Source organism: Callionymus lyra, chromosome 1, assembly GCF_982586985.1.
Source record: "Callionymus lyra chromosome 1, fCalLyr1.hap1.1, whole genome shotgun sequence".
In the NCBI taxonomy this organism is placed as follows: Eukaryota; Metazoa; Chordata; class Actinopteri; order Syngnathiformes; family Callionymidae; genus Callionymus; species Callionymus lyra.
In genome coordinates, this window is record NC_141818.1 from 26,987,920 (window position 1) to 27,012,534 (window position 24,615).

The 24,615-nt window shown below is 40.1% G+C and overlaps 3 protein-coding genes across 10 annotated transcripts; 1 reads left to right on the forward strand and 2 right to left on the reverse strand.

The window, feature by feature from the left end:
- Window positions 1-191: 191 nt before the first annotated feature.
- On the reverse strand, window positions 192-8,158 carry smc2 (structural maintenance of chromosomes 2). Its single transcript, XM_087798560.1, has 25 exons — window positions 7,908-8,158; window positions 7,498-7,647; window positions 7,316-7,438; window positions 7,103-7,141; window positions 6,930-7,040; window positions 6,828-6,872; window positions 6,508-6,741; window positions 6,224-6,373; window positions 5,874-6,107; window positions 5,619-5,778; window positions 5,426-5,543; window positions 5,208-5,346; window positions 5,020-5,139; window positions 4,756-4,960; window positions 4,557-4,692; window positions 4,270-4,394; window positions 3,615-3,808; window positions 3,381-3,524; window positions 3,226-3,300; window positions 2,848-2,967; window positions 2,576-2,776; window positions 2,382-2,498; window positions 2,001-2,161; window positions 1,784-1,931; window positions 192-493 (listed from the first exon to the last, which is right to left on the reverse strand). The coding sequence occupies exons 1-25, from the start codon at window positions 8,073-8,075 to the stop codon at window positions 317-319; spliced, it is 3,594 nt and encodes a 1,197-aa protein (XP_087654686.1). The 5' UTR covers window positions 8,076-8,158; the 3' UTR covers window positions 192-316.
- A 359-nt stretch (window positions 8,159-8,517) lies between these two features.
- Window positions 8,518-11,729, reverse strand: exoc1l (exocyst complex component 1 like). Of its 2 annotated transcripts, XM_087798641.1 has the most exons (4): window positions 11,441-11,729; window positions 9,747-9,850; window positions 9,418-9,596; window positions 8,518-8,917 (listed from the first exon to the last, which is right to left on the reverse strand). In XM_087798641.1, the coding sequence occupies exons 2-4, from the start codon at window positions 9,841-9,843 to the stop codon at window positions 8,648-8,650; spliced, it is 546 nt and encodes a 181-aa protein (XP_087654767.1). In that variant the 5' UTR covers window positions 9,844-9,850; window positions 11,441-11,729; the 3' UTR covers window positions 8,518-8,647. The 2 variants fall into 2 exon arrangements, with proteins under 2 accessions (XP_087654767.1, XP_087654760.1); XM_087798634.1 differs by having other exon boundaries at window positions 9,747-11,729.
- Window positions 11,730-11,902: 173 nt separating this feature from the next.
- On the forward strand, window positions 11,903-24,231 carry clockb (clock circadian regulator b). 7 transcript variants are annotated; one of them, XM_087798612.1, is made up of 24 exons: window positions 11,903-12,026; window positions 13,780-13,863; window positions 14,196-14,340; window positions 15,114-15,196; window positions 15,477-15,536; window positions 15,657-15,805; window positions 16,035-16,126; window positions 16,567-16,656; window positions 16,784-16,904; window positions 17,335-17,448; window positions 17,544-17,662; window positions 17,773-17,855; window positions 17,931-18,037; window positions 18,116-18,263; window positions 18,367-18,442; window positions 18,589-18,733; window positions 18,804-18,901; window positions 18,997-19,206; window positions 19,279-19,437; window positions 20,054-20,242; window positions 20,540-20,733; window positions 20,982-21,111; window positions 21,180-21,314; window positions 21,419-24,231. In XM_087798612.1, the coding sequence occupies exons 4-24, from the start codon at window positions 15,180-15,182 to the stop codon at window positions 21,680-21,682; spliced, it is 2,700 nt and encodes an 899-aa protein (XP_087654738.1). In that variant the 5' UTR covers window positions 11,903-12,026; window positions 13,780-13,863; window positions 14,196-14,340; window positions 15,114-15,179; the 3' UTR covers window positions 21,683-24,231. The 7 variants fall into 7 exon arrangements, with proteins under 7 accessions (XP_087654738.1, XP_087654746.1, XP_087654752.1 ...); XM_087798620.1 differs by having other exon boundaries at window positions 21,183-21,314; XM_087798626.1 differs by having other exon boundaries at window positions 20,072-20,242.
- The last annotated feature ends 384 nt before the right edge of the window (window positions 24,232-24,615 follow it).

The window sequence follows — 24,615 nt, forward strand, 5'->3', positions numbered from 1 at the left end:
AAGGTTTAAAATCTTAAGATAATAAATTAGGTGATGTTGCTCATCGTCTGCCCTAAAGTTGTCTAATTGTCAGCCAAGACTCGATCAAAAGTTCTCACCCAGCGATGGAAGCTCAATGGTCATCTGAAGAGTTTTCAGTCATGCTTTGTCGACTTGTCTTCAGTGATAACTTCAAACGTTGTTGGGTTTTTCTTTATTTTCTCAAATATATGGATATAAAAGTATGTTGCCACATTTCATGTAGCAGGAAGACAGAATTAGTACAAAGCGAGCTCGAGAGCAGAAGTTACACAGAGACAAGACAGACATTTGTACATCAGCATCCAGCGATTAGCTTCTTCTGTCTGGCCTTGTCGTGACTCTTCTGCGGCGCGTGTGTGTTGCTCTGACTGAGAGCCGTACGCGACACTGCGGACATGCCATCCACGAACTTGGTCTTGAACAGGACGTTGGCGTTGGTGAACATTCCGTCTTTGAGGGACACAACCACGAACTGGATAGAAGATAATTGCAGATATCAAAACAGTTCAGGATTATTCATCACTTATTTGAGCATCTGATTTAGAAAATTTAAGTGGGATTGATGACACGCAGTGACCCGACATTGATGCTGGACCAATAACAGTAGAGTGGCTGTGTTAACTAGATTTCATCACCAGAAACACTAAGCGTTTCCAGTGGACGGGGCTCAAGCTCATTATGCATAGAGTTTTCATTTCTATATGCATTACACTTATCAACCATCATGATTATACCAAAAATATTAGGATTAAAATGATTAATTTATTCTTTTTTATACAGGATATTGTATTCCGCATCCTTTTTACTTTAATGAAAATCATTTCCCAGCTTTCACCTAAACCCGTCATACATTTATTAATGTTAAAAGAGAAGGTAATTTATAATTTTATAACAATTTAAGGTTTTTCACAAAATTCAGTGTCATCATTTCTTTGTTGTTAGCCTTCACAATTATTATTCAACTTCCATATGTATCTACCTTGACGTTTAAGACAGGGTGTGATTCCAAATAAGGAGGACTATCACAGTTATGTATATATTTGCACCTTCTGCAATATAAAGGTGCAAGTTACATGTTGACACTCATATGAAGGACATTCTACAGTGACGTACAAAGGAAGATACTATTCCATTCGTATCCATTTTCCTCTTCGTAATTAAACATGTTTTTCTGAGTGACATGGAGGAAGAGGTCACCAGTTGGACACAAGTTTTCATCAGCAGTCAGAGTATTATTTGGGCTTTGTTTGGGCTGGATACAATAATTACATTACCCGATGATTGTTTTCTAACAGTGCACTGCACAATGACGGGCTTCTTATATGATAGGAGCAAATATTTATTTTTAAAACGAAGAGCTTGGTCAACTAAATTGTCTATGCAATTACATAATTTGCCCACAAGATGGTGTCATTAACATATACGTTACGTACGTTTATTTCGATCAATCATTAATAATACTCAAATTATTTTTTAACTATATTATTCCGATTGATTTTTTGACAAATTAAGTGTTAATATAGCTTTTGGAAATAATTTTCTCTACTTTATCTTTTAAGCATGTTTTATTATTCTTGAGGTGGGTCAGCTCAACATAGAGAAGTAGGCGGAGCTTAACGTCTGCTCTCCAGGCTGCAGCCAGGGCTACTTGGAGTTTTGAGACACAAACTGATAAATGTAGGTCAAATATCAATATAAGGGATCAACACATTATTTGTCGTGTAAAAACTTGAGTTTTCAGCCCCGTTGTGTCCTTCCATACCTGTGAATGACGAAAGTGTGTCCGCAACATCTGCCCAATGTTCTGCGTGTGAGACAAATCCAGAGCGGCGTCCACCTCGTCCAGGATGTAAATCGGGGCGGGTTTGAACAGCAGCATGGCCAAGATGAGGGACAACGCCACCAGAGATCTTTAGCACAGGAGGACACGAAATACCCTTCAGTTGCTGAAATTGCAAGTCAGATGTTTTGGTTCTTACCTTTGTCCACCACTGAGCTCCGTGAGATTCTCCTTCCAGGTGTTGCCGAGTGCCACCTTAAATTCAAGTCCATCTAAGACGCCAGAGCCCTGTGGAGGGGCCAGTTTGGCTGTTGCTCCTGGAAGCAAAGTAGAGAAGATGGAACCAAAGTCCTTGTTGACCTGCAGGAGAGGGGGTCAAGGTCATTTAGGCGTCACATCTTCAACTACATTTTGGTACAATATCAATTTGCACGTGTGACTTGTATCTGTGACAGCAACACATGTAGTTATCTCGTCTGAACAGACGTCAACATTTCGGGAATATTTGTGTCATCTAGAACCATTTTTAAATGTAGCCTTAAGCACTGGGGGAGCTCAAACAAACAAACTAAAAAAATACCTTCCGCCAGGCTAGATTCAGAGCTTCGTTCTTCTTCTGGTCCAGCTCCTCAATGGTCTGCAGGATTTTAGCCTTGTCATTCTCCACGATCCTCTTCTTCTTCATCAGGTCGTTGTACTAGGTGAGAAGCGTCATTAGAAAAGGGCGACTAATAAAAAAAAAAAAAAATTCAATAGTCTTTTCTCTCCTCTCACCCTTTCCTCAGCCTCGTTCAACATGTTCATGGCTCTCTTGTTGACGTTCCTCTCTAGCTTGGCTGTGGTCTCCTCAAGCTTCTTCAGCCTCTGGCCAGCCTCTCGAGGGTTGTTGGTCTTAAAGTCATACGAGGTGTTTGGCTGACCAAAGAACTCACGCTCTGACTGGATCCAATCATTTTCCTCCAACATTCGAGCCACCTGGAAGAACATTGATGTTAAGGTGCCTTAGTGTCATGAAGAGAATCATCCTGTCGTCAACCACTCAGTACCTTCTCAGCTGCTTCCTGACTGTCTCTGCGGTGTTTGCTGATGTTGTGTTCAAGTTCTTTGATCTTCAGTTGAGCCTCGTTGGTCTGCTCTCTGATTTGATTAGCCTCGGTACTCTTTGCCTTTTAAAAAAATTAAAAATGTTTTCTCTTGTACAACACATTCAAAAATCCAATTTTTTTCTAAGCTACAATTAAAGTAATACAACATTTATAGAAATGAAAATGTACTGTATGTGCAATGAAGCACCAAATATGAGCCGTTATTTTGTTACATCAATTCAGCAGTTACTGTCGTCTGATGGATGTGATTTATCTATGGTCTATGGAAATAAAAATGTGTGTCATACAGTTAAACCACCGATATAAAGACCAAATAACCTTGAGTTCTTTATCCTGAGCCATAATGACTTCCTTCTGATTGGCAAGTTCTTCCTGAGCCTTGCGAACCGCTTCCTGCCAAGAAACATATTGTTAAGAAACATTCTTTGATTCTCCATAAGAGGCTAACTGTTTAAAAATGGATGATATCTCACTTTGTTTTGTGAGACGGTGCAGGTCATGCTGTCGATCTGCGCTTGTATGGCCTTTGAAGCTTCATCTACAGCTGTGATCTGCTGCTTGTACCCAGCCTGCTCTCTCTGCAGCTCTTCCAGCTCTAAGGCCACTGCCTCAGACTCCTAGACACAGCAGCCACAAAAAGGTGAGATAAATCATCTACGTTTTTGATGTTGTTTTTAACCATCTTTCTGATACGACATGCTCCAGACCTGTTGCTTCTTTTTCAGCTTCTTATTGAAGGCGTCAGCTTTGGCCTTGGCCGCGTTGAGCTTCTGTTGAGCGGCTTTCAGCTCCTTCTCCCGCTCTGCCTCGGCGTTCTTCATCTTGTTCTCGAGCACCTTGTACTTCTCCTCGGCACGCTTCTGGACATCATTAGTTACGCGCAATGTCTCCTCGCTCTCCTCTGTTCAAGCAAGGATACAACCAGATGATTCATGAAGGTGCATTTCAAAGTGGAATGATTAGGAGTGTAAGAAAACACGAAAACACCTTATTACTAGGATATTTGATTAATATTTTTTCATTTAAAATTAACTCTTATTTTCATCATAGTTCTTTTATGGTTTATATGTAAATTCTGCAACGCCAGACTCAAGTACTCTGGCAATACTACAAATATATTCTTCTTCCTACAGTATCATAATATATTGCATCGGTTCCGTTCCATCCTGATGTGTATCCTATCGCCTGATTCTTGACAATACACACATCTAGTAGTGTTGATGTAAAATGTGGGGTATCTTTTGTTTCTGAGTGACTTTTAGCATAATGGAAAGAAAGTGTGTGCCTGTGTAAGGAGCGACACAATTGTAGAAATGTAGCATTTCTTCAACAATAATGCAGTTGTGAGTGAAAGATTCTTACCAATGGCCTTGCGCAGCCTTTCTAGCTCCTCTTGCTGCTGGTGGAAGGAGCTCTGCTGCAGTTTGGCCTGCAGGATCTGCTCCTCCTCCACCTTCAGCTCATATTGCTGCTTCAGCTGACGATACCTGGAGGACAGCGAACACTGTGATATCCATTGAAGGAAGAAGATGATTTTCATTCATCATGTAAGGAAAGACCTTTTCATTTTAGACAGACAAGTTGGAGCAAAGATGTGTCCAACAGTTTGAGAAAAGACAGCTTTTTTTCATAAATTCCTCATGACATACTTCTCAGCTACTCCTTTCAGGCTGGCCAGTTCTTTCTCCATTTCCCGAAGTTGATTTTCCTTTACATGTAGGTCGTTCTGAACGTCCCTCAGCTCCTGCAGACTGGAGAGAACCGATGCAGACTGGGAGCGAGCACCTGAAAGAGGTTATAACGTAAGATCTACTGGGTGAGTTGAGAGGTAAGGGACACTTTACTCACCTCCACTGAGAGTTCCCTGCGGGTCAAAAATGTCTCCTCCCAGTGTGACGGTCTTGGTCATGACCTGTTTATCAAAAGCCACTCTCTTGGCATTGTCCAAGCTATCGCACACCAGCTGGGATCCGAACACATACTCCATCGCCTTGCGCAGGTCAGATTCATAGCCCACCAGTGACAGAGCTGTGTGTACATTGTTCTCTCCCACCTGGCAGAACAGAAAGTCAATCAGACCATGTGTGTGACACGTCATCAGGTTTGTCTCACCAGGCTTCGTGCAGCATTCACCACACGATCATTGAGCGTCTTCGCCGAGATCTTGTTTAGAGGAATAATTGTGTACCTCCGCTGTAGTTCTCCTTTTTCCAGCAGCTTTTTTCCCGTCACCTGACAAAGACCCGCTACATGTTAGTGATTGTTGTTTTGATCATCCATACATGAATCATACAGTGTACCTCTGTGTCCACCACAATATTGTAAAGTCGTCCCCCTGCAACGACCTCCAGAGCCGTGGCATAAGAGACATCACTGACTGTGATCAGATTGGCCAGCAGTCCCTTTACTTTGCTGCGATCCCATCCTCGCTCTGGGTCCCTGAGAAGACTCATTGGTTTCATGGGTTTTCTTTTATTTGTAATTAAAGAAAGAAGCAATAGTGTCGTCAAAAGTTTACTTGTAATCAAAGCGAAGGTTTGGGAAGCGAGACACAAGACGCTCATAAGTCTCCTTCAGTCTAGACACCTCTCTGGACAACTGTCTTCTCTGCTCCAGCAGATTCTCCTCCTTGCCATCTGAACATGCACAAAAAAACATTTCTGAAAAGATCTGCTTAAAACTATGGTTCTGGCTGAGGTTTTGCGCCTTACCTTCATATTTAAGCTTCTCCAGCTCCACCTGCAGCTTTTCCCTGACACTCTTCACAGACTGCATGCTGTCGTTGTCCTTCTTGTATCCACTGTCCATTTTCTTTACTTCAGCCTGCTTGGTTTTCAGCTCAGCCTGGGCATGTTTGAGCGTCATTTGTGCCTTGATGGATTAAAGACGGACACATATGCGATTGACAGATTAGAAACCCAATAACATTGTGAATCATTTAATCCATTGTTTGTGCTGCAGCTTACCTGTTTAGCCTCAGTGTCAGCTTTGCTCATATCGTTCTTACAAGCCATCATCTGACCTGCCAATGTGGCCGCCTCCCCGTCTTCATTTGTGGACAGGCCAGCAGACACGGCTTTGAATTGCTGCTCGGCTGCATCCAGAGCAGCGTTGTCTTTCTGGCCCTCCTCCTGCACAGCCTGAAGCTGTTCCTTTAACTTTGAGACCTCCTGCTCTTTCACCAGGACCATTTTCTTGTCCTAAAACCACAAACGGCACAATGTAAAAAAAAATAATACATTTTTCATGTATACCTAGAACAATAGGCAAAGTTTTTTTCTTTTGAGAATAATTCCTAAAAAAAAAAGGAAAATACCTCCTCCATGGTCTTCACAAGCTCACTTCTCTTTTTAAATTCATCTTGAACATTCTGCTTCTTTAGATCGAGAGCACTCTGAGCTTTTGCGTCAACACGCTGCAAATCAGCCAGAGTTTCTTCCAGAGATTTTAGGACTCCATTCACCTGCTGGTTAGTTCATACAATTTAAGATAATGGTACATATAATAAAAATGAGGTGGTTTTAAGACAGATGTATTAAGATGATCAAGTCAATCTTAAGCATCAGATAAATAAACTTGATCCAAGACTCCTTTTAATACCTGATCTTTTTTCTTCTGTAGCTCCTGAATTTCAGCCGAAAGCTCCCGGACTTTACCCTCATTCTCAGCCATGCTGGCCTGCATTTTGGCAATGTTCTCCTGCATCACCTTCAGATTCTCTGCAGACTTCAGCTTCGTCTCCTCAGCACATACGAACAACCATGCTACATAGAGTCGGGACAAATGCTGGATCTCACGCATCAGCTTCTGGTACTCAAGGTATGAAGATCTCTCCTGTGTGCAACAGTTAATAGACAATTGGGACATAAGATTGAATGTGACAAAATGGTCTCAATATTTCCTTCTAATAATGAACATGCCTCTTGTAGTTTCTGCATTGTTGGCGTGATCTCTTCCTTCAGAATCTGAAAAGTGGAAACAAATCGTAATGCATTCAGTTTGCTACAACTTTCAACACTTACATTCTGGATTTCCTTCAGCTTGGCTTCCTTTTTCTCAATCGTCTTCTGGGCACTGATCTTTTTGCATTCATACATTCGAGTTCCTGCAGCTTCTTCTATCATGGCAAGGATCTGGACATAAACAAACGTTTCTTGAATAAATAACCTTTGGAGAAAATATTAGTAAATCTTACCTCTGGAGGCTTCATGTTGAGAACTTTGGTGATCCTTCCCTAGAAAGTAAACATTGCAATACAACTAGTGAGAAAATAACAGTCCTTAGTAGGAATAGATTACTCCAAGATGTATCCACATTTTATGCACTTAATTGTTTTAACTATCATTTTGTTTTTTTGTTTTTTTAAAGGAGGGAGATAATAAGTGGGACTACAAATGCCACAACCTACCTGCATAATGAGGAAATGTGGGTTGTTAACATTCAGGCCAACAGAACAGAACAGGTCCTGCACTCTGGTATTGTTGGCATTGACTCCATTAATAAGATATTTGTTTCTGCCTCCGATAACCACCTTAAAGAAAGATAATTGTGAGAACAATTGTTTTTATTCGTTACTCTATACTTCTATACCTGTCTGGTCACGGTGATCTCATCGTGAGTTTCGAACCCGAGTGGGCTTTGACTTTTGTTGGAGTTGTCAAAGGTGATGGAAACAGTAGCCTTGGTAATCCCACCCTGTCCATTCTTGTAGACCAGGTCCTGTAGGTTTGATGCTCTTACCTGTGACGTAACATTCAAGAGGAAAACGATGCTTTTAAAATACATTTCAGAACACAAAGCCATCTTGCTACAAATCACAAGTCTTGATATAATGCAGTTGGATGGAATATTGTGTGTTTATTTGAAAATCGAACGTTTATATTAAAGTTAGGAAAACCACTCTAAATCCCTGTCTTTAGACTAGAAAATTATAGAACTCCCTAATGTGGTCTGTGAACCATACAGAAACAAACGTGACGTTTATAACAATGAAAACTTACATGAGTGAGATTAGAAATGCCAAGAAGGAAACATATGGAATCCAAAATATTCGACTTTCCGCTGCCGTTCAGTCCAGTGATGGCGTTGAAGAGTGGGTCGAATCCGTTTATTTCGGTCCTCTGCGCGTAGGATTTGAATCCTTCAAGAATGATCGACTTGATATGCATCCTCGATCTTTTCGGCTTCCCTGTATAAGCTTGCTTGTGAACAACAAAGCCACTTAAAACGTTTTAAAACGGAGCGCCGCTAAGATGGCAGTCAGCGTTACAACTGACGACTCTGACAACTCGAATTTTGGCGGCACTTCGAAACAGGCTGTCTTCACTACGCCGGAAACAAAACAAAGACAGGGCTAGCTAGTATCTCTTTACATTTACATTAATAATGTTAACCATTGTTTCAATTAACATTGTCTATTATTATCTGACTAAAACAAAAAAGGAAAGAAAATACACTCTATATTTCTTTTGTATTTTCTTTTCAGGCATAGCGTAAGCCTACTTTCTCGTATAAGCGGAGTGTGTGCTTGTTGTTCAGGCAGCTGAGGCACCAGCGTCAGACGTCAGTATGAATCTAAGCGTCTGTAATGACTGGACGGCGACTCAGAAACAACTTTTACATTTTAATGTTGTAGTAAGACGGTACATCACAAATACAATACGTTACAAGAATGGTGTAGTTTTACTCTTTTCAAACACAAGTCCATTATAACGGGAAACTTACACTCACACAAATTGCATTAAGTTTCTATAGGGACAGGACACAAGGACAGACACACCAGGTTGAATGCATAGAAGCATATCTGAGTCAAAACAACACAGTCTCCTCTGTTGGAGTAGAAGGAGGTGGGCTTGATGTAAGCCCAGTCAAAGTTCCGCAGGTTAAGCGTGCGCTGGCAGGTCTGTTCACCGAGGGCAACAAGTGCCCGCACGAAGGCGTATTTGGCCGAGCAGCTGATGGCTCTCACTGTGCGCACCTTCTCGAAGTGCATGTCGAAACAAGGGTCATCCTAAAGAGATCAACCAAGTCAGTCTGTCATGGAGTTCAAAATCACAAACTCTTTCTGTTACTAAACAATCAAAATTCGAAAAAATATTATGTGTTGAAATCTAACTAAGAATTATATTTATTAAACTTGTTTAGGTTGAAAATAGGTCAGTTAGTATTTAAAGAAGCATTGCAAATTCAGCACACTTGCATATTTATTGTGTCCCTGTGTTTTAACTTTTTTAAAATAGGAAATGATTATAAAAGCAGCAACACCTATCATTGTTATAGTTAAATTGCTTCATAATTAATTGTAAACAATGTATTGTGTATTTTCATTGACTTGTGGGAGGGGTGGTAGTTTCTATTCAGACCACAAATATTGTTCCTTTACTATTGTCTTCTCTCCTTTGGTTGTTCAGCAGCAATGACTGCAGATCATTTGTGCAGGTGGAATGTGTCAAATAATAATAATGTATACACAAAGGTATGATGATAACAAATTAAAAGTTTTTGAATTACCACATCGGGGTCGACACCGTCAACAAGACTCAGGTCTTTCAAGGACCAAATCTCTGTCTTTCTGTAGCAATCCTGTATGCTTGATCGCATGGTTTGAGACTTCTTGTTCCCAGGCTTGACGGGAGTCAGGGATATATGACATCGCACTATACACAACTCCACCACTTTATTTTTTGCTGCTGTAAAAAATAAAGATGAAATTGTGATGTAATTGTTATATTCTTAATAAGGCTTAATTGCAGTTATTGTACAGGCCACATTATTAGTAAATATCATCTGGAAATCTCTCCAGATAATTGTTAAAGATAACATTGGAAAAAGATTTTTACCTGAAACACAGAGGAAATGTCTTCCAAGAGGTGCCTCCTCGATCTCAATGAACTCGACCAGTCTGTGTTTGGCAGGTCGGAATATAACTCTTTGCATCTCCTCCCTTAGAAGAGACGACATCACTGGAACAGTTTGTAGAAGCGAAGTGGAAGAAGGACCAGGAAAAGTGATAATCCGAGAGCAAACAAACAGTTGGATGAAAAAATATCATGAGGACAATTTGACACTTTCCTCTGGTCAGACTCTGTGGAAGTGTGGTGTGGGCGGATTGAGCTTTGAAGGCACACACACACACACACACAAAGGTACGTATGCAAACACATTGATACACACACACACAAACTCTGCTGCCATTCTCCTCATCATTCATTATCATCTTTCATTACAGCTCTGAGCTCACAACAAATTGGTCAGGAGGGACTCAGAAAAAGAAAGGGAGCAATAGAGTCTATCTTTTCATCATTCCAGCCTTTCACTGTGTCGATTAAGACCCATTTGTTTTCCATCATTATGGATTTCACTGTAACGGACCAGTGGAGAATACTAAACTTTTAAGCTTTCTGTGGTCTTCGTGGCTCCACTGCACTCATATAAAGCTCCTCATTTTGGAACGTTGCCAAGTGATATCTGTGATTAAACGATAATTGTGTGGGAAATGGATGTCCCAGAGCACTTTGCAGGTTTTCCATTATGCTGCGGTAATCCTATCTCCAGGAACAAGTATGATACAGGTACCTTTTGGGTGATGGGGGTTTAAATGACTTTGTTTATGGTCATCACCATAATCATTGTTGCTATGAGTGGAAATTTAAGACAAGATGGCAACTATATTGAATGTTTCCAACAATGTGGAGGAAAACCATCTGGACAAGATGATTTGATTTGTTTGCAGCACCAATGTGGTTCCATTGGGTTTGTCACGTTTGTGAAAACATAGATGGGTGGTTCAATAGCTAAGTGCTCTGTTGTGGTTGCTGTTGTTGTTATTGTTATTGCAGAAGGTATTTGAGGAGGTTCATTTGAAAAGCTTTTTGCCTCTGAAATGGAAAGAAGAGCCGATCGGCAGGAAGCAGCAACGATAGGAAACACACAAGTGTTGGATCTTAATGAATAATACATGAGCTGTAGTTTACTTACATCTTACAGAGGCACAGTGCATGTCAGTAATACTACAGATGATGTCTAATCCTGGACAATGTTACAATTTGCTAACTGTTTGTGTTGTGAGAGTAGAAATATTGTGAAATGGTTCGTCAAAATAGGTAAATTATTGCACTTGCAAGGCCAGACTGGGATGGGCAAGAGACTCAGGGCCAAGGAAGAGAATATGAGGGACGAGGATTCTTGCATAAAGGAGTAGAGAAGTGTCAGGGATTTTCTCCCGAACAATCGGAATGAAAACAGAGACAAGTGTTATAATATAACTACAAAGTCAGAATCTAGATTTACCACCAGCAAGAAGTGGAGGCGTATCTTACGGCTGGTCCCAAATCAGCGTTGTTCTCCGCTCATTGCTGCCTTTTTATTCGATAGCTCAGATTATTACATTATGTTTATTGTGATAAGACTATAAAAGCAACATAAATTCTTAAACAAGAAGTGTATGAAGTTTATAGATGCAGTAAATGAGAAGATGAGGACTGGTGTGACTAGAGAAAATGATCAAGTACAGTTCTTAAATTATAAATAGTACTTATGAGGGTGGGTCTGCCGCCTCAGAGGAAGTTGGTTATTGGAGTCAAGCTTTGGGAAAAATAAGTCCTTCTTTGCCGTACTACCTTCCTGAACAAAATGTCCCGCTTAGTCCAGCCAAGTTTTTTGGCTGCTGGAGCAAATCCCACCTATAATGCCAGAGAGGTCACTAACTACAAAAAGATTATCGCATTATAGCGTCCCTTTAAAACATGTATTAAAATAATTACGTTTTCGAATGATGGTAAAGCTCATTTTTATAAATATCTTCTTTTTTTGTTCAGCTTGATGGACCCTTAGAGCAGTCGCTATATATAATCCGAGGGTTTTCCACTCAGTTTAAAAACCACGCAGGGCTATATTGTCTGGAAACCCCACCGAAATGTGTCAGTCGTGTCTCCACAGCGAGGATCCGACTCTCGTACAGTACACTGGGTCGCCTCTATTGCGCATGACTGTACAGCGTAAAATGAACGAGGCCTCCTGTTTTTCTCCCCAACCCGAGTCCTCCTGGTTCCCCGCCGCTAACGTGCTGCAACGTCCCGGCCACCGCAAAAAAACACGGATACCGCCGTCTCCATAAACAAGTAGGTGACGGTTCGTGCGGGTTCCGTGCTCGAGAAAAAAGACGCGCCGCCGCCTCTGTGGGTTGTTGTTTGACGTGCGGAAGTGCAGCGCGAGCTTCACGAGCGTTTCCTCACGCTTGAGGGAGAGAAGGCCCAGTGACCCACATTCTCAGCAGCCTGTGTCTATGTGTACGAGTGGGCGAGCGTGTGCGCGTATCGTTCTCTAGCGTGTGTGTGTGTGTGTGTGTGTGTGTATGTGTGTGTGGACATACATCTGCCGCGAAAATATATCCACCATCGCCGCTCCTGGAGAGTTTTTTTGGCGACAGATGCGTGTGTTTTGATCGACTTCTCTGCAGCAGCGAGGCTCCCTCCTCGACGTATGTACGCGCTATGGAAGTCGGCGCTACTCTTTTACTCATCGTTGTGTTGTCAGCTACAGTTGTTGCTTGACAGCTCGGGTTCTCGGCGGTAGCTCGTAAATGACAAGACTGTAATTTGGAAGGAAAGAATCATGGCAATGCTTGGACAATATGTTTTTTAGTTGCAGGGAACCAGGAGCGGAAGATTTGGAGTCGCTACACGGGTTGTTTTCGGTAGCAAGCTTAGTTAGCTTCCTAGCTAGCTATGTGGGTTGCTCTATTTCGGTTGTATAACAAACCAAACCAACCACGAAATTGGGGTTTGTGAAGCAGCGTGTAACTTGACGATCGACATATAAACGCGTTGTTCGTAAAGGGTTACGATATATCCTCTATTATATCCTCTTGTTTTCGGTGTACAGTACGAGAATCCCCCATTAAAAGGCTTAGCCATCAGGAATATGACTGTAGGTCAGGGCACTGCTTAAGTAACCACTGTTGTCATCGAGATGGATGCACTGAACAACCGCGTAGCTCTTTTATTTTGTCACAATCTTCCGTTGTTTGCCTACGATTTACATGTTTCAGACCGGCTGACCTGGTTTTAGAGGAGTTTCTTTTGGGGAACAGTTGATGCATACAATGATGTCACATCTGTCACAGGTCAGTTACTTTAAACCAGAATACTTGGTGGGTCATATTCTTCAAATATATATATCATATGTGTTATTATGGAGCTGTTTGTCAACATCTGTTTGCACCTTGTAGTTCTATCACTATTACATATTTTCATGTTTAATGCTATGTAGAGATGTATACCCTTTCTGCACAAAATAACCCCCTTAGCTTTGTGTAGTATTTTCTTGTTGTATTGTGACTACTGATGGACTACATTGTAAGATCATCTGTGAAACGTATTTTTTTAACCTGTACAGAATTGGAATTTATCGTATGTACTGTGTTATTCTCCAAATGCGACCGGCATCCTCATTGAACACCGTTATCTGTTGGATAAACATATTTATTGTAGACTTGTGGTTTGGTGATTTATTAGGTGGTTAATGTTTGTCATAGTGTACATAGTTTAAATAAGGAAATAAATTGTTGTTTCAAATCTTGACAATTAAACCGAATGAGATTTTAAACATTTGAAATATTCATATTTCTTGCTCAATATTCACATACAAGTATTGAATCTTTGTTTACATTTTAAATCCTAATTATTTTTCAAAATGTCTGTTTGTTCATATTTCATATGTTTAATGTATATGTTATTCACTTTTATACTGTATTGACAAAATGATGGGTGTAACAATCTTTAACCAAGTTCAAATGTGTTAAAGACAAAGACTTTGTTGGTATTGTGTTGTTATGAATGAGTTTTTTTATTCATTTTTTCTATTCCAATTAAGGTGCGGTTCACGTGAGTATCTGTCAGTGCCTGAAAGAAAAGCATCTAAAACAAAAACCTTGCCCTCCAAGAAGCATTCCAAAGGGTGAGTCATTAGATCTGACGGTTCACATAATTTACCCTCACAGAAGCCACATGAAATTCATGTAATGCTTTTTTGTAATTTGACTTTACATTGGCTTGAATACATCACCCCACCTTCTTAAAATATAAGTGCTATCTTCAGGGTCCTTACCTGGTTGCTACGGTCAACAGTGTCGCACTGAAATACGACCAATCCTTAAAATAAATGTAGTTAGTACTATGTTAAACTTGAATAGTGTTCAAAATATTGTACAACCCCCAAAAAACAACAATCATACCAACATTCACAAATGTCACTTTATAATCCATGTTTTTTGATTGGTTCTCTTTCAGGTTTCACCTGACCACCATGTTTTTTTGTGGTCTCCTACCCTTTTGACCTGACCACTAATGACCACTACTCCAGCTTTGCCCTTAGGCCCTCTCAAAGACCCCTAAGAGAGAACATTCACAGACAGCTCATGTAAATTGCAGTGGGGTAAGTGACCGCTTGACATCTATCATAACCGTTTAAATTGCATTCGAACATATTTGGCAATTATTCCGTGAGAAATTTGACTGCTATTCTTGAATAGACCACATCTTTCATGGGGGAATGATTATGTAGAGACTTGTAGATAATGGTAATTCAATATTTTTTCTGCTATATTATATTTAGAATAAATGTAGAACTTGATTAAACTGTAGTTTGTAAATCCGGTTGGTAAGAAGGGACACTGTCGGCCCTGAAAATGCAATAAAGAGCTATGATTTATAACACAATTAATCTTGAAATATTTTATCTTCCGAACAACACATTCTCCTAATCAAAATCTCTGCCCTTTTAGTGTTCAACCCTTTAATTAATTTAGCTTCGATACAAAGATATTGCCCTTGAATTATATGTTTCATATATCGATTATATCAATTGGTATATGGGAAATGTATATACTTCAGATGGATGGATTAATTGTCAATCTCTGTATGGATTACATGCTTATCTTATCTTTTTACAAAATTATGTTAAATCAAAATCCACACCAAGTGCCAGAAAACAATTAAGTGCATTGGTAGTTGAAATAAAACATGCTGCTGAAACATTTTCACAAATGCTCCCTTTAATTCAGAGGTTCACTTTATGTACAAACCTTGTTTTTTGCAATTGTGCATTTCATGATTTCTTTTTGTACATGTTCATTTATAATTCTGAATTAAACAAATGCTTTTCTTAAGACTTTTTTTCCATGCCTAACTTATTAATTTAAATTTTAGCTGGCCTTCCAAATGCCTACCTCACGCCTAAAGAGCAAGTCACTGCAGCCCTGATAAACCGCCACCATGACATCAAGCATCGGGTATGTACAGTGATTCAGTTGGAGCAACACAAATGCATACAGGATGAGATGCAGATTATTTAGGGCCTCTAGTAAATATCGACATGTTAATGTTAATCAGTCATTTAACTATTGGAATCAAAAGTATGTACACACTTTTTACATTTATTTTCTTCAACAAAACAAGCCTTTTACGGCCTAAATCTTTACTATTGTCGAAATCCACTCAATAGACATCTGATTCAAGTTGCAAGGATTCTTGGTAATAAAACCTTTTTTCTTTTTTTTTTTTACATTTCAGCGATGATTGTAGCATCTTCGATGGGTTGATGGAAGAAGATGAGAAAGACAAAGCAAAACGGTGAGCTAAATGAAGACCTCTGGTAGTTGATGGTGCTTTTGTACTAGTGGTATATCAGAAGAAACAAGGTCAAGGAAAGTTGGTCCTGTATGGCATTTCAATCCTCTTGTCATTCTGCAGTGTGTCCCGTAACAAGTCGGAAAAGAAACGGCGAGACCAATTCAATGTCCTCATCAAGGAATTGGGTACAATGTTGCCTGGCAACACCAGGAAGATGGATAAGTCCACCATCTTGCAGAAGAGCATTGACTTCCTCTGCAAACATAAAGGTCATCACCTTCTATTAGTATTTGTTTTCAGGCATAAATGTTTGCATCACTTGGTCCCGTAATGAGTATTATCATATTTGTCATTATAGCTTGTTGTTTAGGTTTTGAATCCATTTTAGTGTCATTTTGCAATAGTTTCAGATATTTGACATTTGTATTTGTATCATTGTGTGTGTGGACTGTTGTGGCGCTTAGACTGTTCCACTAACTGTTGTTGTTTCCTCATCAGAAATTGCAGCCCAGTCTGAGTCCTGTGAGATCAGGCAGGATTGGAAGCCACCTTTCCTCAGCAATGAGGAGTTTACACAGTTGATGCTTGAGGTAAAGACTGTAAATGTAATTCATATTTGGTAAATGCCGAACTGGAAAATTTTAATTTGTGATTTAACAGCAGAACTGTTAACAAAATGCACAGCATGCACTAAACATGATGTATTAATGACACCTGTATGTCATTGTTGTGGTGGAGAATACATAAAGGAACTCAATCTAAATATGCTTCAAAAAGATGATGATGGTTATAAATGAACTAAGTGTGTATGAAGAATGTTGTATAAGCAAAATTGAAGTTAGAAAACATGTTTATTTCATTTGTAGCTACAAAATACAATAGTTGTATTGATTTATTCTTCATATAATTAACCACAATATATCTGAAGACAAAAGTTGATAATTTGTGTATCAACAAATATGTGATTTAATGATAAGTTAGTCTTTATGTTTAATTTGATTAATAATTGTATCAATATTTCTTTTCAAAGGCCCTGGATGGCTTCTTCATAGCAATAATGACCGATGGGAACATCCTCTACGTCTCTGAGAGCGTCACCTCCCTTCTGGAACACTTTCCGGTGATACAACTGTTTTTCAGTGACTATGATTAGTTGTCGTCTAATTCTGTTACTGTACTCCAATTGGTTTTCTAACGTTTTAAGATGCTAGCCTGTGTGGGATTTGACTTTAATGTTATCTGCCCAGGCTGACTTGGTTGACCAGAACTTGTTAAACTTCCTGCCTGTTGGCGAACACTCAGATGTCTACAAAACATTGTCCACACACCCTGGTGACACAGAGAGCCTTGGCTCAGATTACTTTAAAAGTAAGTACCACTTAGTTGTTTTTTTTGATAATAACATTTATTTGGAGTTGATTGGATAATGTGAAAATCGAAAGGATTATAAAATTCTTACAAAATGACATCATGCTTTCTAAAAAAAACATGTTGAGAATTTAGAGATGACTGAATATTCTGAGTCACGCCTGCAGCAATACTTCCTGCATTCTGACGGACCTAGAGGAGGCCAGAACCTTTTTTAGGCTTTGTGAAGACAAAAAAAAGGTTTTAAAGGAAATTTTAATTGGACCAAAAAAACTTGCCTTATTGACCATTTGCCCTGCTTGTTTGTTCAAGGTCTGCTTTTCTATATATATATTTTTAACAATGAACCCTTAAAACCTTGTTTAAAAAATATAAATTCAAAATATTTAAATTCATTATATTTTCCATCAAATATTTTTTTCTTTTCCAGGTAAAAACTATTTGGAGTTTTGCTGCCATATGCTTCGAGGATCCATAGACCCTAAAGACCCTCCTGTTTATGAATATGTTAAGTTCATTGGAAACTTCAAGTCCCTTAGTAATGGTATGTTTAAAAGTAGACAATGGTATCATCTTACTTTACATTCCATGAATCAGCATTTTTTTTTATAACTTGGACTGTCTTCTGCTCTTGTCAAGTTCCCAACATAACCAGGAACGGTCTAGCAGGGGTTTTACAGCGATCACTGCAGCCTGCCTTTGATGACCAGGTGTGCTTCGTAGCCACTGTCCGACTCGCCAAACCTCAATTTATTAAGGTAGCAATGGATTGTAGAGTTTCTTTCTACTGTGCCTCATATAATACAAATGGCATGAAAACGGTCCTCCAATCTGTGTTTAACTGTGTGGCTTTTTTTTCTATTTAAAGGAGATGTGCACAGTAGAAGAGCCTAACGAAGAATTCACCTCGAGACACAGCCTTGAATGGAAGTTTCTTTTCTTAGACCACAGGTTAGTGACTTTGAGACATTTATTTTCTTCCCAGGGTTTGGTGAAAACGCAATCCTCTTCCTTTTCCACAATAAGAGCTCCACCAATCATTGGCTATCTGCCGTTCGAGGTCCTTGGGACATCAGGGTACGACTATTACCATGTTGACGACCTGGAGACGCTGGCTAAATGCCATGAACACTGTGAGTGGCCAGATTTTTTTTTTTTAACTTTCACTGAGAACATAAAACGGCATTTTGTTAAATACTTCTCCTGTTCAGTGATGCAGTACGGTAAAGGGAAGTCTTGTTACTACCGCTTCCTGACCAAAGGTCAACAATGGATTTGGCTCCAGACGCATTACTACATCACCTATCACCAGTGGAACTCACGTCCTGAATTCATTGTCTGCACACACACAGTCGTCAGGTACGCCCAGTTGACAATTCCTTTGTCTTGTCCTAGTTAATAGTTCAGGTTGAGTGTTTAGTCTGACATGATTAATAACCTCATGTGATTTATTTTACTGTAGCTATGCAGAGGTGAGGGCAGAACAGCGGCGAGAGCTGGGGATCGAAGAATCAAACCCAGAGGTTCCAGTAGACAAGGTGAGAAATCCATCCACTGAACAGATGGAATTCCACTAAATGTTTTTTCTTTTGAAAATGTTAAGTTGTAACTTTTGTGAAACTTTGAGTTGTGTACACGTACGTTTGTTGTGAAAATCTCCATGTGTAATTTGTGTTACTTTCAGAGTCAAGATTCTGAGTCAGAGTCCCAACTTAACACATCTAGCTTGAAAGAGGCGCTCGAGCGTTTTGATCACAGCCAAACACCGTCAACCTCTTCGCGCAGTTCCCGCAAATCTTCATCACACGTGTCTGACAACACCTGCACCTGTAAGTTTGTTAAAGATAACCGTCAGCACTAATGCATGGTGGATAAATGAATGCCATAAAATGTTAACAGCGTCGAAGCTCCATATGGACACGACCACTCCACCCCGCCAGTCCCTGGCCTCCACCATGGAAATGACATCTCAACGTCGCTCATCCATCAGCAGCCAGGTAATTGGTTTCAAGATGGTTCTCTCTCAGCTGTCTTGATGTTCTAATTATTCTGCGTAATTTGGTTTAAAATGGCTTTATGTCTTCATCGGTAGTCAATGAGTTCTCAAACCACGGGTCAGAGTGCAACTCCAGCTATGATGGCTAAGCAGCAGCAGCAACAACAGCAGCAACAGCAGCAGCAGCATCAACAACAACAACAGCAACAGCAACAACAGCAGCAGCAACAACAACAACAACAACAACATACGCAACAGCAACAACAACAACATACGCAGCAGCAGCAAATCCTGACGAATGTTCAGGTGAGTCTCGGTACATTTATATTTAGTGATCAACAATATCATAAAACTCTTGTTTTCATCTTCTTTGTGCAGCCTGTGATGGAGTTTTCAGCACAAGTCAATGCCGTGCAGCATATAACAGAACAACTGGAGCAAAAAAGCAGAATGATCCAGGCAAACATTCTGCGGCAGCAGGATGAGCTGAGACACATTGAGGAGCAGCTGCGGAGAGTCCAGGGACAGGAGTTCCAGGTAACGTGCAGAAGACACGCAAGTAGAGAAGTTGTCCGACAAAGTCTGATGTCACTTGTATTTACATTGAGGTCACATGTATTTACTCAACATAGTAAAACTGTTTTTTCTCCATGTTTAAATCTGTGAGTCTATTTATTTCACATAAATTCACATATAAGATTCACAATGTTTGTTTTCACTTAAACCAAGTTTTTTAACCTCTCATAACTACGATGTGGACGAATGAACTTTATGAACTTCTAGTAAAGTCATTAGAAGAGTGGTGGCTGCTGTTGTACTAGTCACTATGTGGAGAAACAAATCAGTTTGGTTCTTTAAATGTTGCTGCTTTAGATTTTTGTTGTACTTTTTTAACAGTAGTTTGAGTTACTTTCCAAATAATAATTGTATACATGTTGTCTGTTACCACTTTAAACTGTTAAACACATTAACCGAAAAATCAACTGTCTATGACAGATTTGGTTCTCATACCTTGTGGTATAAATGCCTGTTTTGTTTTCCAAAACAGTTTTTAACTGTTATCATGACAGTCTACTTGATTCGTTCTCCAGACAGACTCAAAATAGCTCATCACTGTTCATTATGGCCTGACACTTGTGTTTTCATCTTAAAGATGTTCTTGCAACAACAGGGTGGAGCCATGAATGTGCAGCTTCCCCAAGTCGGTTCGGTCCAGCCCACGACCTCTTTGACCAATCAGGTCCAGCAAACGGCGATGAATTCCATCCATTCAGGATCTCAGCAAATTAACATCCAGCAGGCGACGCCTCCTCTTCAAACAGCCCAGCAGACCATGCAACAGGTGGGACATGAAGTTCACATGATCTGTAACTGCATTTAAAAAAGTTCCCTCTTTTATGATCCTGTTTTGATTTGGAGTTCATGAACAATGTCTGGCTAAAATATGTTATGTTATGTCCAATCACAGTTTTGGAAATGTCCACATTTCAAATGGACATTTGTCATAAAAGATTATTTATAAAGTTATACATCACTACATCACTCTAGATTCTTATCTTGGTTTCATGATTTTCTTGGTGATCAGCTCAAATTAATTACCTTAAGTTAGTTTTGAACCTGTTTTTTTTTAATCCATTAGGTGCAACGGCAGCCTCAACAACCTCCCCAGGCTCAGCCACAGAACCAGGGCTCTGTCACTGCCCCGCTATACAACACCATGATGATCTCTCAGCCGGGCCAACCCAACGTCCTGCAGATCAGCACCAGCTTGCCACAGAACAACACTCCTCAAGGAACGGCTGTGGCTACCTTTACTCAAGACAGGCAGATTCGGTGAGCGTCCAGTACATTGCTGCCACCTGTCGACCAGAATATGAAAGTTTAATTTCATAGTTCCATATTGGATCATTTTTTTGTTCTGAACTTATTTGTACATTTTCCTAAAAGAGGATAAAATTAAGCAAACGTTTATTTTACATTAAATAGATATTTATAATCAGTACCAACTCTTGAACTATTATTGTTTAAACTTGTATTTGCTGACAATTCCTGATTGTTCTTTTTATTCGTTCACTTTTTAGATTTCCAACTGGACAGCAGCTGGTGACCAAACTTGTAACTGCGCCGATGGCTTGTGGTGCGGTCATGGTGCCCACCTCCATGTTTATGGGGCAGGTGGTTACTGCATACAACCCTTTTGGCAACCAACAAGTAAGCATTTGATTAAACCAGATTCACACAGATTTTTTTAAAAAAATGGAAAAATCTGATTATCGCAGCAGGGAGGACAAACGCCAACGCTAACTCTTCAGCCTGCCCAAGCTCCACAAGGTCAACAGGAGGGTCAAACCCAGACAACTGTGGTAGCTCAAGGAAGCCAGCAGGGTCAACAGCAGCAGCAGCAATTTCTACCGGTAACTCTTCTTGGCTTTGCTTCATAACACCAGTGTCTCTGTATTAGAGCTATATGATTAATCGCAGCATATTCACAAACCTCTTCAATGTCTTTTTCCGTCAGGGTACCCGACTTCTCCATAGTACCCAGTCTACCCAATTGATTCTTCAGGCAGCTTTCCCACTTCAACAACAGGGCCCATTCGCCCAGGCAACACAGCAACTACAGCAGTCACAACAGCAACAACCATCGCAACAACAACAGCAGCAGCAGCAACAACCATCTCACCACCAGAGGCACCAGCAGCAGCTCAAACCGCAGCCCCAGAAACAGCCGAAAGCTCTTTCCTCGCACAGAACGGACAGTGTCAGCAGCCAACCACAGTGATGTTTCGACATCATCATGAACCTTATATCAGGGAAAAACAAACGGCCACATACTTCAAGTTCACGTGGCCCAAACACTTTTTTTCCCTAAAAAAAGCTCCCGCCTTCTGGAAGCTAACCGAGAGGATAACCAAGGAAGGATTGTCGCCATGGCAACAAGCTGAATTTGCATTCCTTAAAATGGGGAGTGTCACCGAGGGGCTACAATTAATGAAACTTGACGGCTGCAGAGCTCACCTTATCGTCACGGTAAAGACGACAGGAAGGGGTCTAGCTTGTACAGATCTGTATGATAAACAAATGTGTGTAAATATTCAAAACAGACTAACAGGAAACAGAAGTAGTATTTTATATGACTGCATGAAAAGAATATCTGTATGTTTTTCTTAGTTGCTGTTGAAAAAAAACCTATTTTTACTTTTGGTCATGTGTATTTTGGTCTGAGATGGAGTGTTAAACGTCTCTCACAGACTCACTCCCTTCCCTTCTTCTCTAAAAAACAGACGTCCCACACTACACGCCGTCATTGTGCGGTGAGCAGCACAGGCGTGTTGTTTTAAAGGTGTTTTAAACATAGTGTCTTTGACAAAAAGGTCTTTTTAACGTTGCAAGTACAAATTATATGACAGTTCAACTGAATTCTGTATAAGATGATCACTGTATGTGTAAGAGGTTAGTGGTGATTCCAAGTGCCAATTACATTACATAACATGTTTTGTTCTTTTAAACAGACTACTCAAAGGCATATATATATAAATATATATAAATATATTCTATTTTCCAAGACATTACCCTTAAAAACGTGCGTGTGTGTGCCTGTGTGTGTGTGTGTGCATAGAAGGGATTATTTTTGAAGAGTAAGATTACCATATAATAAGCAAATCCTCAACCTCCAACCTCCAACATTAGCACTTGTGGTTGTGTACACTAAATCACCGTCAGACCGTGTTGTTGTAAACTGTGGTGTGATGCTTTGAACTAATGTTTTTTTTTTTCTTTCTTTTTTGTTTTTTTTTGGGGGGGTGGGAATACAATCTGTTTCACCGAGTAAGCATGAGTGTAATTTGTGTGTGTGTGCGTGTGTGTGTGTTTGCCCCCTGTCTTACAATACCAGTCTTAGTAAGTCGCCGGTTGGTTCTTGTATTCTCAGGTTTGTGAAAGGTTCTTGGTCTGCCTCAGTCTAGAACTAATGCAGGAAGAGTAGATGGTGATGATGCAAAAAAGAGAGTTTGTCAAGAGTAACATGTCTTCAACTAAACAATTCCCTTTCAGATTTTAGGAGATGCGTTTAGTCGCTTTATTCGACTCTTGTGACATCATTATGTCAGTCTTCTACTTCCTAAGCCTCAGAAATCTTCATGCAGTTCAGTTAAATATCTCAGTTCCCATGCAGCGGTTTAAGGCCAGACCCGGTCGACTTGACATATGTAAGCCATATCAAACAGAAAAGCCTCGGATAGGTGACGGTGTGATGGGAGGAAACTGAGCAATGTGAATGTGTCTTTTTGTCTTTGTGTGCGTGTGTGTACTGTGAAACTACTGTGTCCTCTTCTTTAACTTCTATGTCTCAGGGGGGTCTGTTCCCCCTGGCGATAGTCAATCAGTTCTTACGTTGCAGTAATGAGAAGTAATTGTCATGTTCAAGGAACTCCTCCACTTGGTCTCACAACTCTGAGAGCTTGTGTTGGAGGGAACGACTTGAATATACAGTATATATGTGTGTGTGTGTGTGTGTGAGTGTTTGTATGCATGCTACCTGGTCTTTCACATGTTTTTCATAAGAAAAATGCTTGTAGTGGGAAGAGTGACTGAGAACAAGGGAGGTCCTGCTATTGTGCAACTATGAATGACTGCTCAAACTCACAGTGATGTTTCTGACAATGTCCCCTCCAAGAATGGCCCGACCTTAATCTACCGATCTTTCCAGAGAGCCGTTCACTTCAGTGATTCTAGTCGTCCATTTCCACGTAGTCGGTGCATATCCCCGCTTCACTCGGTTGGCATCACCCCTAAGGTTCTTGATGACGTGCGTGTGTGTCACTGGCGCCCAGCCCAAAGAATGTATAGTTTTTAAAAGGGATGTATGGATGTTGCAACTGTTGAGTTGGAAATCTCAAACGGATGTTTCAATGAAGGAAATCAAGGCTAGTTCAAATGTGTGCCACTGTAATCACCTGTGTGAACCCAAATCTTTCAGTATTTCACATGTTTATTTTACGAAAGGAGCTCTGAATGTTCAGTCGGTTTGTTCAACAGCCATCACAGAAGTCATCAGCTGGGGACAAGGATCTATGTGTAGGATACTGGGTGAGAATCATTGTTGACGACAGCCCCCTGCCCAAACAGCTAAGTGTAAAAAGGTGCTATGCTTACCTGTACCGTTTGTATGTCTGTATATCCTTTCTGCTATTGAACTGTGCTCCTTTTATCTACCCTCCCAAGTAAAATGTAATACTATTCAATATTTTAAAGCAAAAATGTTTGCAGTTATAACCCTTTTCCCTCTTGGTCAATTTGAAAATTAAAAACAGATGCAAATATTACGTAAAACCAGTGACTCTGTTTGATTGATTTCCAATAATAATGAGACGGCCAGTGATCGTCTGGATGGAGTTTTAAAGAGGAAAAGCACCAACATGGGTCACTACACTGACGTGACCAGGAAAGAATTTGAGAGAAACACTGCTTTGTGGGAAGTCAAGATTAAATGGGATGCACTTTTCTTTTTTTTTCCTCACACTGGCCGCAAACATACTTGCATGCAGGTTCATGGATGAATCTAAATGATTATTAGAAAGTTATTTTTTGAGTTTAAGATCGACCGGAGACTTGTACAAGTGTTTGTAATCAAATATATAACGGGTAAAACAAACGTTTACTCTCAAGAATGGGAAAATGTACAAATAGTTGCACCACAAATATGATCAGTCAATG

What these genes read in the sequence shown, in the direction of transcription:
- exoc1l (XM_087798634.1), bottom strand. Translation starts at nt 9,867, where the DNA reads ATGTCGTCTCTTCTAAGGGAGGAGATGCAAAGAGTTATATTCCGACCT. An exon ending in ACATTTCCTCTGTGTTTCAG is followed by an intron (nt 9,597 to 9,746) that starts GTAAAAATCTTT and finishes TATTTTTTACAG; the next exon opens with CAGCAAAAAATAAAGTGGTG. An exon ending in ACGGTGTCGACCCCGATGTG is followed by an intron (nt 8,918 to 9,417) that starts GTAATTCAAAAA and finishes TGATCTCTTTAG; the next exon opens with GATGACCCTTGTTTCGACAT.
- clockb (XM_087798583.1), top strand. An exon ending in TGGCTCAGATTACTTTAAAA is followed by an intron (nt 16,905 to 17,334) that starts GTAAGTACCACT and finishes TTTCTTTTCCAG; the next exon opens with GTAAAAACTATTTGGAGTTT. An exon ending in CAGAGGTTCCAGTAGACAAG is followed by an intron (nt 18,443 to 18,588) that starts GTGAGAAATCCA and finishes TGTTACTTTCAG; the next exon opens with AGTCAAGATTCTGAGTCAGA.
- smc2 (XM_087798560.1), bottom strand. Translation starts at nt 8,075, where the DNA reads ATGCATATCAAGTCGATCATTCTTGAAGGATTCAAATCCTACGCGCAG. An exon ending in CTGAAAGGAGTAGCTGAGAA is followed by an intron (nt 4,395 to 4,556) that starts GTATGTCATGAG and finishes GCTGTCCTCCAG; the next exon opens with GTATCGTCAGCTGAAGCAGC. An exon ending in TGAATCTAGCCTGGCGGAAG is followed by an intron (nt 2,162 to 2,381) that starts GTATTTTTTTAG and finishes CCTCTCCTGCAG; the next exon opens with GTCAACAAGGACTTTGGTTC.